The sequence below is a fragment of the Lotus japonicus genome, chromosome 4 (assembly GCF_012489685.1).
Source record: "Lotus japonicus ecotype B-129 chromosome 4, LjGifu_v1.2".
Classification (NCBI taxonomy): domain Eukaryota; kingdom Viridiplantae; phylum Streptophyta; class Magnoliopsida; order Fabales; family Fabaceae; genus Lotus; species Lotus japonicus.
This window is the reverse complement of record NC_080044.1, coordinates 70,167,818-70,181,930: the sequence shown is the minus strand read 5'-3', so window position 1 is coordinate 70,181,930 and position 14,113 is coordinate 70,167,818. Positions and strand designations below refer to the sequence as shown.

Here is a 14,113-nt window from a genome sequence, read left to right as displayed (position 1 = left end):
CAATCTTCTACTGAATGCAATTCCTCTACATTCTACAATAGCGACAACTTTAATTCCTTTACTTCATCTCCCAGCATAAGATAAGGAGAGATTCTCGATTGTTTGCCTTACCTCTTTGTTTGTATGCGAGAACATGCAAGAACGATATCTGAAATTCTGAATCATGGCCTCTTATTTTTTTTAATCTATTTTTCACCAATTATATACTTAATTCTGTTATGGGAAGCTTCCATCAGACAAGTTTTTGAAGGTTTATTTTATTTTATATTTTAGGATGCGTCAAGCCTAAAGTGAAGTATATGGGGAAAAAAGACAAAGGTTTTAACTTTTAACCTTGATTTTTCTTTAATCATTGATAGAGCCTCTAAACTTACTGAATTCTAAATCAAAAGAAATTTGGGTAAATATATATAGAGATTGCAATTGCTCATAAAAGATGATCAAAGACACCGAGTTCAAAAAAAAAAGACACCAACAACGTTTTCATATACTAAATTTAACTCTTTATTTGAAAATAAGACTTATTGTGGTCTATCATTTTTCTCAAGACTTAATTGTATTTTTAGTCTCTGATCTATTATGATCGTGTAATTTAATTCCTTAATACTATAAACAAACAATTTTAATTCATACATTTTTTTTTCAAACAATTTGCATTCATACATTTTTAAATTGTGAAAATTAAGTCTCTTTACTTTTTTTTTGGGCCAAAGAGTGGTGTTTCATTGAGTCTCTTTACTCTCTCGACAAAAGCCATGGTTTCATTCATAAACGGGCCTGGCCCAGAATAAGACTAGAAGATGCCAAGAAAAGAGGCTGGTTGAATAAAACCTTGTGTTTTGGTTGACCCAGATTGGGATCATGGAAGCATATTAATGTACTAGGCTTGGTGAGACTAATGAACTTTTTTTCTGGGCTAAGAGCGTAAGTCTTAATAATCCAGTTGGTTTGATCCATTACTTTATTTTAGCAAAATTAAGTGTGTTTCCTTTTTGGGCCAAAATAATTTAGGTTGTCTAACCTTGACCATTTTCATTTCTTGGACCTTCTTTCATTAGTTGATCCCCTTTGCTTCCCATCAAGTTATCATATGGCTATGTTAGCTATTAGAACCACCACGAGGCATAGTGAAGGTGAATATTGATGCATCTTTTGTTGACGGAAAACCAGCGGGACATGGGATGGTGGTGCGAAATTTTGAGGGAGAAGTTTTGGCAGTGGCTACGGCGTACCCGGTAGCAACTCTCTCACCTTTGTTGGCGGAAGCAGGTTGCTTCCGATGGGCATTACAGCTTGCTATAGAACTTGGCTTTTGAGACCGACTGCTTGCAACTGTTTAACTGGTGGAGGACAAGCAACAATGGTGTTTTGTTTTTTGCTACTGTTGTTAGTGAATGTCGCACTTTAAGTTATGGTTTTGATGTTTTTTCTTTTTCCTTTGTTAGATGCCCTGGTAATGCTTTAGCGGATCGGTTTGCTAGGAACTCTTCCACTTGTACGGATGCAGTGTGGGTGGAGGAAGTTCTGAATTTTGCGACTCTATTGGTGACTCAGGATATTTTGGCTTCTATGCCTCCTGAAGCTTGATTTTAATAAAGTGTTAGCTATTAGAACCATTGGCCTTTGATCGTATTTGCGTAGGAAGTTTGGAGGGGAATGACACAATTAAAAGTTTGGTACCATGAGATATACAAGCAGAGCTACGCAACACTAATTTATCTCTATCAAGACAAAATGAGCTAAAATTAGAGTTAGCGAGGGAACTTGTAGCATTTGATATGCGTTATACATTTTGGATTTCATTGGCGTATTGTTTGGTGTTCTTTTTGTTGTTTTCCCTCTCTTTTTTTAGGTTTAGAGCATCATGCTAGTTTGGTATGTAATATGTATTTGTGTTGTTATGTGCATCGCTTTCTAGTCTCTAGGATTTGAGTCCCTTAATTTATAAGTGTCATTTGGCTTGACTTATGTCTTAATCTTATAAAAAAACTTAAAAAAAAACTAATGATATAATTGATTATAGGAAAAGTGTAAAAACTTATAAACATGTCCGTGTTTTTCCATCTGCACCGCTCAGGGATCGAACACTGGACTAAATGCTTAATGAGCTTAACTGGCTACCAATTGTTTTGCACTTACACTTGGTTGCTCAAATATGAAGATAATAATCTTGAAAAAAAAATTGAGAAATAAATATTTTTCAATATTCAATTTAAAGTTATGTACTAATTTATGTACGGTTATATATTTATAAACAAAACTTAAGGTGGAAACTTAAAGGTGGAAGAAACATACTTTCTAAGTGTAACAAAAAAAAACAAAAAAGGTGGAAGAGACATTATATGGAGACAAGACAATGAAGGGTAAAAGATGAAAATGGCTTTTGGTATAGAAATCCATATCAAATAGTGGCAATTCTTTCTTGTTATTCTATGGAGTTGTTTTTATCATCTAACCCTTCAATCCTTCATCAACTGAGGAAGTTTGGAGGCTGTAAAAGATAATTAGTGGTTAAGTCGAGAGCAAATGGCAAATTTGAGGTGGCAAACAAATGAATCCACCAAATCCATTAGACCATAACAAATTTGAGCATATGTTGATGGATTTCATCGCAAATCGAGTAGCTAACCCTTCCTCCATGAGCAGATGTTGACCCTGAAACGAAAACATAAAATACCACATCATTACACTAATAACCACTTTCATACCCTTATTTTTATGATGGTGTCGATACTGTTATGCAATACTTAAATTTGCAGAACCTCTGCCTCTTAGATGGGCAAAAAAATTGGCGTGTTCAAGAAACACCCTCTCCACATTTTGACCAAATCACATTCTATAATGGTCAACAGCTTCCAAAGCAAGACCACATCTCCTTGTTGTACCTAATATTAAATGACAGCACTCACATGAGATCAAATTCACATTAGGCGTTCCAACAACAACACGGTTGTCTACTCATTAGTTTCTTAATTTAGCTAAACAGCTTCCTAAGTCATGTTGGTTGGGTTGTGTTTAATTCCATAATTATTTGTATGTTCTCACTTTTTACTTAATGAAATCTCATTTTCTACCTGAAAAAAGCTAAACGATTTATTTCACATTGTTTATAATTGAATTGCCATCTAACTATATGTCTATATTTGATATCCATATATATATATGTGTGTGTGTGTGTAAATGTGTAACGAAATGGAGTTTTGTGTCTCGTTTGAATTTTGGACTTTTAGATAGCACACAAACAAATAACAAGTTGTGTCTAGAGAAAGAAAAAAGTCAGCTAAAACGCGCAAACAAGAAAAAGCAAAAGAAGAAAGGGTAGGGGCATGCTAAGCACAATATGTTTTGGAACAAAACGAGTGTTAGGGTCTGCTCAGTATCTTAGATTAAAATTTCAAAAACTTTGACCTTTTTTCAATATCATTATTTTTTGAGTTTTTACAGATGATTTGCTGATATATATAGTTCAAAATAATTAATGTTTAACACATTACACAAAACCATAAAAAAATATAAATATATATATATATATAAATTTACTTAACTTATTATCCTATATCACTTTATCAACATTTTTTCATTTTATTTAATGGAGACGTTAAAATTAAACTTGGATAATGTAATTCATATCTTAACTTGGAAAATGTAATCATTACATTATGATCGATCAAAGAACTAAGGCTAGAAGAACCTCCTCTACCCAAATCAAGTTGTTGGAAGTTTTCAATCCTTTTAACAAGAAAATCAATGACACTATTATCACACTTTTTTTTTAAAAACAAAAGTTTATATTAGATGAATGATCGGTAATACACACACCACTCAATAAAGTGAGCATAATCCTCTCCAATAATACATAAGCAAGCCTAAAATCAAATTGTTTTGGTGCATCCAGAGGTAGAACATATGAAACACAACACCTAATAAACACTTGCACAAATTGCAGGATAAACCCCAAGCAACATCGATAAGGATTCTACCTTGAAACAAGTACCAAACAGCTAAACGTAGAAGGAGCAACTGCCGGGGACCGCGAAGCATAAGCCCCATAACCCAACAAAATATAGTTCATCTCGCCATTGGAGGGGACACAAATCAGGACGAGACATCGACTAGAGAGCGAAAGCATAAACACCTTCCCACGGGAATAGGCGCGCTGCTGATTTGGCCAGACCAGCATACCGGACAACGAAATCTAAACGAAGTCAAAACCACCTAAACCCAAAAACCAGAACTACCGCCGCCAACCTCAACACCACCGGCCCAAAACCGCCACCATGGACCTTATCACACTTACGAACAAAAAAAAATAAACATAGTTTGAACAAGATGAAAGGTCCCAAAAATTACGAACAATGATACCAAGATAAGAAAAAGGCTTAATGGTCAAATTGGTCCCTGCGTTTATACTGATTTTTTATTTTAGTCCCTCCCTAGAAAAAGCCGATATCTCCCTGCAGTTACAAGCATTTTGGTTTTCGTCCTCACTGGAGGACAGAGCTCCGACGAGGCTCCAAATGGCACGCTTACGTGTTAAAAAGGTCCTATGTGGAATTTTTATTATTTTTAATAATTACACCTCAGATTTACAAATTAAAAAAATAAAAAACACAAAACCCAAAATACCCCTCATTAAACCCTAAAATCAATTTCCCCCAAAATCAAAACTGAAAAAAAAAAACTTAATTATAAATTTAATCATATTCATCCTCTTCTGAGTTCACCTTCACATGCCCCTTCATCCACTTCATCTTCAAACCTACCCACTTCTGGATTTTTTCACCAAAACCCTATCCTCTTCATCTTCACCATCCATCTCCAATTATAGATCCAAAGTCTTCCTCATGTAACACAGTCCCTTCATTCAAATCTGAAACGCAAACCCAAAGTGGAGGCACTCTGTTGCAGCCACTTTTTGCTAAGGAATCAGCTTCCTCATAATAACAAAAGGGTTCACGATAACAATAATAACAAGTTAACAACCACACTATTTCTGTTTTAAAAAAAAACAATACTCCAAATTTCAAATTCAACCCCCAAATCGTGAATTAAAGAGACAAATGGAGCAGCCATGTAGACTTTCATCAAAAGAAACACCGTCCAATGCACAATGTTTCAAAACCTACCTGACTACCTCCACATCACGATTTTCCCCCTTCATCCAGACCCATCAGCCTCCATCGAACCTACAAATCTAGGACCACCGCGACCACCACCTTGCTTGCCCATGTAACCTCGCCACCGCACCTCCAATGGAGCCACCGCGCCGGAATCGTTCACCGCCTCCCTACTTCGATCGCGAGCACCCGTGACACCACCAAACCAATCTTCCTCTCACTCTATTTCTCAGATCCATCGCAAAAGGTTGAGGTTTCGAATGAAGGGGAGAAAAGGAAGCACGCCGGAGAAGACGCAGTTTCAGCGAGGAAGTAGCAGGCGCGAGAAGTCACCGATGAAGAGGGGATTTTGTGGGTTTTGAAAATTGGGGATTTAGGGTTGTGTTCTGGGTTTTGGTGTTTGTGGGGGGTTTGATGTTGAAAATCTAGATTTTGGAGGTGGATGGTGAAGATGAAGAGGATATTTAGTCTTTTGCTGGAAAAATCCAGAAGTGTGTAGGTTTGAAGATGAAGTGGATGAAGGTGAAGATGATGAATATGATTAATTTAATAATTAAGTTTTTTTTAGTTTTGATTTTGGGGTAAAATTGACTTTAGGGTTTCTTGTTTTTTTTTAATTTCTTTTTTTTTAATTTATAAATTTGAGGTGTAATTATTAAAAATAAAAAATCCACATAGGATATTTTTAACACGTAAGCGTGCCATTTGGAGCCTCGCCGGAGTTCCGCCCTCCGGCGAGGATGAAAACCAAAATGTTTGCAATTGCAGGGAGATATCAGCAAGTTTTTTCCGAGGAGGGACTAAAATCAAAAGTCACTACAAACACAGGGACCAATTTGACCATTAACCCTAAGAAAAACCAAGAGAAGCACTTCTCCAAAACTCAAAAAGTTGTAAACAACCAATTTTCAAACAGACTTGACAGAAACAAAGATTAAAGCAAGAGATGTTGTCTATCTACAAGTCAACACATCCGTTACCACGAGAGAAATCACATGGATCGGAGCACAAGAGGCCACAACTAACACAACACCTCGTAGTATTTAGCAATGTAACCAAAATCAGCCAAACCAGATCCAATAAAGTTGAAAGGAGCATATCTTATTAACTCTATAAATGATAAATAAATTGAAACAAACCAAACAAATTTAAAAAAATAAGGGGTTGTCAAATTAAAGCAAGTAAATGTGGGGGTAAATTTACCATAAATTTAGGCAATTCAATAATATTTTATCACGTGTTATAAACAAATTTCTTTAGATACATGTCAAAATATTAATGGACTGCAACGATTAAAGTAATTTTATGTTTATATTTACTAGAACCCTACAACTAAAAAAATAGTTCAAATGTGAAACTAGGACCAAATTTGGGTTTTATTCTGAGGGAAGCTTTACCTTTTAGAAGATGAAAAGGAAGTGCACTGGAAGGTGCTATCCCAATATCAAACGTTATAAAATGAACCACTTTTCCAAATTTATTACCATAATAGTGCTACAAAGTCAAGGAGGGGTAGCCCTGTCATTTTCAATTAACCCAACATATTAGACTTTGGCAAATATTTAATTAACATCATATTATGGTCTTCTCATCCTTCCCAAAACAACAACCAAATCACCCTCTCTATATAACAAGAACAATTCCATTATTCCATGTATTAAAGGACCTAGACAACTAATCAAAAAGAAGAAATACATAGGAAACATTCAAGTTTCAACAAAATTCTTAGCAGTTGAAGATTTCTGCTAGCTACAACTCTTAATTTCCCTCCCTCTAAAGTCTTGAACCAACCCCTTATATATATATAATCTCATTCATTTCCCTACCTTCCTTGAATATAGCTAGAATAACATTTTGTGTTACTGAGCATAAATGAGATTGTACCCATCATAGAGAATCAAACCAAGTTTGCATTTTGATCTGAAATTCTTAACTCAACATGAAATTCACATGGAAATCGATCTTCCCCAGTTGCTATAAAGGTGATGAGTACTCGTCGCCGGCGAAGCCAGCGACGGCGACGGTGGTGGCTACGAAGACCGGCGGTTCTTCCAACAGGATTTCCATGTCGGATTTGAGTTTTCCAAGCGCCACAGCATTCAATGAGGATCTCTCAATTTCTCTAGCAGGTTCTAACCTCCATGTTTTCACACTAGCTGAGCTCAAGATCATCACACAGGGCTTCTCCTCCAGCAACTTCCTTGGAGAAGGAGGGTTTGGACCTGTGCATAAAGGGTTCATTGATGATAAGCTCAGGCCTGGTCTCATGGCTCAGCCTGTGGCTGTTAAGCTCTTGGATCTGGATGGCTCTCAGGGTCATAAAGAGTGGCTGGTGAGTTTCTTTAATTGTTCTGTGCTGGATCCTTTTGTTAATAAGTGCTTTTATTAAGTGCTTTTTTGAGTTATTGAGTTTGGCCTAATTGCTTTTGATTATTATGACAGACTGAAGTTGTGTTTCTGGGTCAACTTACCCATCCACACCTTGTGAAATTGATTGGATATTGCTGTGAAGAAGAACATAGGCTTCTGGTGTATGAGTATTTACCAAGAGGAAGCTTAGAGAATCAGCTATTTAGAAGTAAGATTTTTTTTTGTTATAACATTCATGACTATTTTATTCTATTTTTTCCACTTTTCTTAGTGTTGAAAGATTAATTTTTTCTGTTTTATGCCTTAATTTTTTTTATGGGGAATTAATTGCAGGATATTCAGCCTCTTTACCATGGTCAACAAGAATGAAAATTGCTGTTGGAGCTGCTAAGGGTCTAGCTTTTCTACATGAAGCAAAGAAACCAGTCATCTATAGGGATTTCAAAGCTTCAAACATCTTGTTAGACTCTGTAAGTACCACTTTAATTTCTCTGTTGTCCTCTAATGTTGTCTAGTGTGTTTGCATACAAGGTAGAAAATCACTGTGAGCTAAAATCATGGTGGACAAAACCAACTTTCATTAGCTTTTGCTTCTATCCACTCTGATTTTAGCTTTAGTGTGGTTTTCTACTGGGATTTTTATTGTATCCAAAACATGTACCTACTTTCATTGAATGTTTTCCTTCATCAATTAGTTTAACTCACTTTCCCTATTGATTTATTCTTCCAGGACCACAATGCAAAGCTCTCTGATTTTGGGTTGGCAAAAGATGGTCCTGAAGGAGATGACACACATGTTTCCACTAGAGTTATGGGCACACAAGGGTATGCAGCACCAGAATACATCATGACAGGTAATAATTCAAATTTGTTTCGATAAACAATAACACATGATTAATGTTTGAATCAATTTCTGTTTAATCAGAATCAATTCTGAAATCAAGAAACTACTCACATAAGCTTTTCTTCCAGAATTGATTCTGGCTTTAGAATAAACTGTAGTAGAATTTCCAATAATGCACTCTACAATTCACAGCCAACTCAATTTTCAATGTTGTCTTGATAAACAATGAGTGATGTTAACTCAATTTTCAACGTTTTTCTTTATGTAGGACATTTGACAGCAATGAGTGATGTGTATAGTTTTGGAGTGGTCCTCTTGGAGATTCTAACAGGAAGAAGGTCAGTGGACAAGGCACGCCCACCAAGAGAACAAAACCTAGTGGAATGGGCCAGGCCAGTTTTGAATGATTCACGGAAACTTAGTAGAATAATGGATCCAAGATTAGAGGGACAGTACTCTGAGATGGGTGCAAAAAAAGCAGCTGCATTAGCTTATCAATGCCTCAGCCACAGGCCAAGGAATAGACCAACAATGACCACAGTGGTTAAGGCTCTTGAGCCTCTACAGGATTTTGATGACATTCCAATTGGTCCTTTTGTTTACACGGTTCCAGCTGAGAATAATGAAGTACAGCAGAAAGATGCAAAAGAGGGTGAAAGTACACCTAGGGAGAGGAAGAGAGAAAATGGTGGCTATCATAGAAATAACAATCTCAGCAATGGCCGTAGGCACAGTTCTGATGGAAATGTGACACCTAGAGATGCAAGAGAATGTGACACACCTAAGGAGAGGAAGAGGGAAAGTGGTCACCGGAATCACCATCGCCGGAAGCATCCACTTAAATCACCTGATTCACGATCGCGGTCACGGAATGAGGTGCACCAAAATGGTGAAAGAAGAAGTGGGTCAGGCTCACCTGAGTCCGCAACTGTTGTTGTGGCCGCAACACAAAATGAGGCGCACCAAAATGGCAAAAGAAGTGGATCACACTCACCTGAGTCAGCAACTGCAATTGTGGCCGCAGCACCGAATGAGGTGCACCAAAATGGTAGAAGAAGAAGTGGATCACACTCACCTGAGTCGGCAACTGCAATTGTGGCCCCAGCACCGAATGAGGTGCACCAAAATTGTAGAAGAAGTGGATCACACTCACCTGAGTCCGCAGCACGGCATGAGGCTCACCAAAATGACAGAAGAAGTGGATCACACTCGCATGAGTCCGCAACTCCAATTGTGGCTGGAACATGGAATGAGGTGCACCAAAATGACACAAGAAGTGGATCATACTCATCTGAGTCTGCAACTGCAATTGTGGCCGCAGCGTAAAGGGTTTTGAAGTCCCCACAACGGTATTGCAACTGCAATTGTGACCGCATCGATCTGCACTTGTCCACAATTTCATAACACAACCACCGTGATTTAAAACCCGAAATGGCTCCACTGCATCAGAATTGCAAGGAAACATAGCTTAGTAGACATGTAGATCATACTGTAAAATGTATATAGTTATTTGCTGAAGAATTCTTAGTGTGTCAAATACTAGTACCAATAAAAGTTTTCCAAAATGAGAAGAGAGTACAATTGTAATGGTTCTTCCATGGAAGAACATCCTTAAGTTTTTTTTGTTTATCTTATTTGTTATTCTTGAATTTTCTGAGGAGGAAGTTAGTGATTAATTTGAATTGTTTATACTAGAATGATGAATTTTGTTCCTTTGATGAATGATGAATCAATAGACCAGTTCAATAATGAGACAATTACTACCAACTACTAGTATGATTTGTTGAAGGAATATTTAAAAATCTCACCTAAAGCGAGTACAGCTAAGTGGGTTTGACCAGACAACACGTAAAATGTATCCAATTGTGATTTTATAGTAAGTGCAAGACAGCAGGGAAACCGGCCTCATTAATGTTTGTGGCAAATACACTTAATTAGAGATTTAATGAATCAGTAAATTATAACTTGTGTAGAATTGTAGATAGATCATCATGTCCCTGTTTGTACTTGTGGTAGATTCTGTTTTCTTTTCTTCTTTTTGTTGTGACAATTTTCTACTGATACAAATAAATAAACAAAACTAGTACAACGTCGCTGTATGAAGTTGAAACAACATCATATAGTGAGGTAATCAAGAGATTAGGAACTTCTTTAGCAGCTGGGTATACTTGCATCACGTTGACAACGCGCTATATGTTATTTGAATGGTGAATAAATAATAAGATTAGGTGGTGATGAGCCATCGGAACATTATTTTCAAAGTATGTTAACTTTGTTTAAATTTCAATTTTATATGAACTATGATTGTCAAAATTATGAAGAGACTTGTTAGCTTCATGAAAGTAAAGTTGTTTTTCTATAATTGTGACAATTAATTAGTTAGCTGCAAAATTGTGGTAGGCGATATATTTGTGAAAGTGTGGACCATGCAGAATTGAGAAAATTGTACATGTTGTGATGATGTGGTCCTTGTATAAGGGTGGGGAATAATATGAAGCCTCAAATATTTTGGAGGTCTTTGAAATTGTTTGTCGTACGAAAATAAGTCCCTGAAATTTTTTTTCTCGATTCCGAATCCCTGGAAAATGTTTTTTAATCAGAATAAGTCCCTACTCGTGTTTCCAGCCTACGTGGCACAATTTTTGCTTAGTCATTTATTCCACGTGGCTTTTTTTATTTTTTTTAAATACACATGAATTAAAAAAATAAAATTAAACATTTAAATTTAAAATTAAAATCTTTTTAGGGATTTAGGGTTAATTAGATTTAGGGATTTTTGGTTAATTAGATTTAGGGTTAATTAGTTAATAAGATTTTAATTTTAAATTTATACATTTTAATTTAAAATTTAAATCTTTTTAGGGATTTAGGTTAATTAGAATATTAGATTTAGGGTTAATTAGGTTAATAAGATTTTAATTTTAAATTTAAAAATTAAAAATAAAATCTTTTTAGGGATTTAGGGTTAATTAGATTTGGTTAATTAGGTTAATAAGATTTAAATTTTAAATGTTTAATTTTATTTTTTTAATCCATGTGTATTTAAAAAAAAATAGAAAAGCCATGTGGAATAAATGAATCAGCGAAAATTGTGTCACATAGACTGGAAACACGAGTAGGGACTTATTCTGATTAAAAAAAAAATTACAGGGATTCGGAATCGGGAAAAAAAATTTCAAGGGCTTATTTTCGTACAACAGACAATTTCAGGGATCTTCAGAGTATTTAAACCTAATATGAATGATGTTGAATTAATGTAAGGTAAACGTGCATGACAGAATGTAATGTCACACAATCAATAAGATCTTTTATAGTTGTGGAGTTTTTTAAGCATTTAGTTCATAGTTTGATCCATATGCGATGCATATATAGAAATGATTTGTTGTGAAAAACCTACTTATTTAGTTTAATTTCAAACTATGAGATAATTAGCTCGTTTCATAATTACTGGTTGATTGAGATTATTTTGTTAAAAAAAGAAAGATTTAATGTGACACATGCACCAACTTCACCTTAGTGCGCGAAAGGAAAACAAAGAAACCTTGATGTGTTCGACGCAGAATAAGACCAATGAACCTGGCATCTCCTCCACAAGAAACCAGACATCACAACTATGATGATAATAAACATGACAACATAAAGCAGGAAAAAGAATATGTTTATAAAGAAAAAAAGGATAAAAGGATTTCTGTTTGGACGATTTTAATTTAATTTCTGTTGGAAAAGAAATGCTGAATTCATATCTAACTCTTATTTTTGTTTTACGGCCAGTACCTGGCCTCTAGAAGCTTTTTAGGAGCTTTTTTCCTTTCTATTTATTGTTTTTTTTAGAATCTTTCTATTTAATTTGAGTACAAGAAAAATAAACATTTCAAAGAACACAACTATTAATTAAAAATTAAACATGCTTCTATCCCAAAGCAACGTTTTCCTCTTTCTTATTGTTAAGCAAGTCTCATTAATGATTCAAATGGGCCTATGCTAATTAAGTATTTCCCAAATACCGACCTCATAAACCAGGACAAAAAATAATTATTATATTTGTAAAATATTGGAAGCATGATCGTTTTGACAAAAGAAATAGCTATAGCTGCTTTTGCAAAACCTGTGGGTATCAACTATCAAAAACGGATAATATATGCTTATCTGAATCATGTAGGGAAACAGCAAATAAGGGATAAAGGCTCATCATCATATTCAACACGTACTTACTAAATTACAATTTAAAACAATCCTAGTGTCGACCAGAAAACAAAAATCAAACCATAGGCTCATAGCCTTGATCTATATAATTCTTTTTATTCTTTGATTTTTAGATAGTTGTTCAAACGTTCTACAGTTAAGTTGGCTGAAACCATTTTTTGTCAAGAGGCGAATAGAATATAATTAAATAATTCTCACCAAATCATAATAATGTACATGTTGGAATTGTCTACACTCTATGTTTTTTGAAGTTTATTTGTATGTAGTGGTATAAAAGTACGTTTTGTATATAGTACGTATATAAAGTATTCTAAATAATTTAAGATTTGAGAATTCTTCTCTTTCTTTATGATTACAACAATGTATGGCTTGATATAGTGTTGACGACACGACATATAGTTGTTTGAATGTGATAAGAAGTGAATTTATAAAAGACACTCTGACACTCGAATCAGTGAGAAAATTAAGAGACACTCATGATTTTAATTAACATCGTTGATGAGTACTCCGCCATGAGCCATTAGTGGGAATAGAACGTAACTAAGAGTGGTTGCACATACACCTTAGCTTATTTCACACTACTGTGCGTTTCTACTTTCTAGTCTGTATTTCTCAGATCAAGGTTGACTTGGTAAACATATTTCACACATGTTCTACTCATTTTCTCTTCTTCATGAATAATCATGGTGACAGGTCGAGTTTGAGTTGATTGCTTAGTGCCTAACGCGTCACATTGATCGCTTGAAAGATAAAACAAAGTAGCATAACTATGTTTGTTATCTTTTCTTCTCCCGTGGAGTCGGACCTGAACTTAAGCCTCATTTCCTCAACTAGAATGAAGACTATATAAAAAATATGATGATGCACATGAAAATAAGTAATCACATGCTCGATTATTTGCCACTACTCAATCTTATAATTAAAATAGTTCTGACACCATGCATATTTGGGTGGGGTTATATACCAACTTTGTTCAATGCATCATCAACATTAGTTTTTTTCCCATCTTGCTAATGAATATTATAACATTACACCTAATTAACGGAAAGATATGAAGTTCTGATAAAGTAATCAACAGTTAATGAGTTAATGATATGCAAGACAAAAGAATATAAACACAATTGTGACGATATGAAACTTCCATAAATTTCGTGAATGAAAAGTTAAAACATATACAAGATTTGTTTTCAAACTTTCACAATCGCATTTTATTGTTTTTTATAATTTATAGGTTTCATATATGTTAAAAAACCATCACAAAACCTATGTGTTGATTGGTATACCTCAAAACCTGAGGTTCAAGTATTGGGATTGGAGACAAAATAGTCTCCATAGCATAGTTTTAGTAACTTTTAAGGGCACGACAATCATAAATGCAAGAATTTGATAGGGATCGTTGTATGTCGACATAAAGTTTTAGGTTGACATACAATTGACATATGAGTTAGTGGAGATTAGTTTTATGAACAATTTTTTTGATTTTTTTATCTTAACACTAGCTAATAGCTTATTTTTATTTATTTTATTTTTCATTTTTTAAATTTTGTACAATTTTTTAATTTTAATTTCTCAAAAAAAA

General features: G+C 34.9%; 1 protein-coding gene across 1 annotated transcript; it reads left to right on the top strand.

The window, feature by feature from the left end:
* Nucleotides 1-6,728: 6,728 nt before the first annotated feature.
* Nucleotides 6,729-10,028, top strand: LOC130710311 (serine/threonine-protein kinase RIPK-like). The gene is made up of 5 exons (XM_057559528.1): nt 6,729-7,449; nt 7,560-7,695; nt 7,821-7,957; nt 8,218-8,341; nt 8,600-10,028. Exons 1-5 carry the CDS (start codon nt 7,057-7,059, stop codon nt 9,655-9,657), a joined length of 1,848 nt encoding a protein of 615 aa, XP_057415511.1. The 5' UTR covers nt 6,729-7,056; the 3' UTR covers nt 9,658-10,028.
* Nucleotides 10,029-14,113: the final 4,085 nt, after the last annotated feature.

Bases quoted from the DNA above. Each gene is read 5' to 3' on its own strand.
- LOC130710311 (XM_057559528.1), top strand. From the start codon at position 7,057: ATGAAATTCACATGGAAATCGATCTTCCCCAGTTGCTATAAAGGTGAT. The intron at 7,450-7,559 runs GTGAGTTTCTTT...TTATTATGACAG, and splicing joins AGGGTCATAAAGAGTGGCTG to ACTGAAGTTGTGTTTCTGGG. The intron at 8,342-8,599 runs GTAATAATTCAA...TTCTTTATGTAG, and splicing joins ACCAGAATACATCATGACAG to GACATTTGACAGCAATGAGT.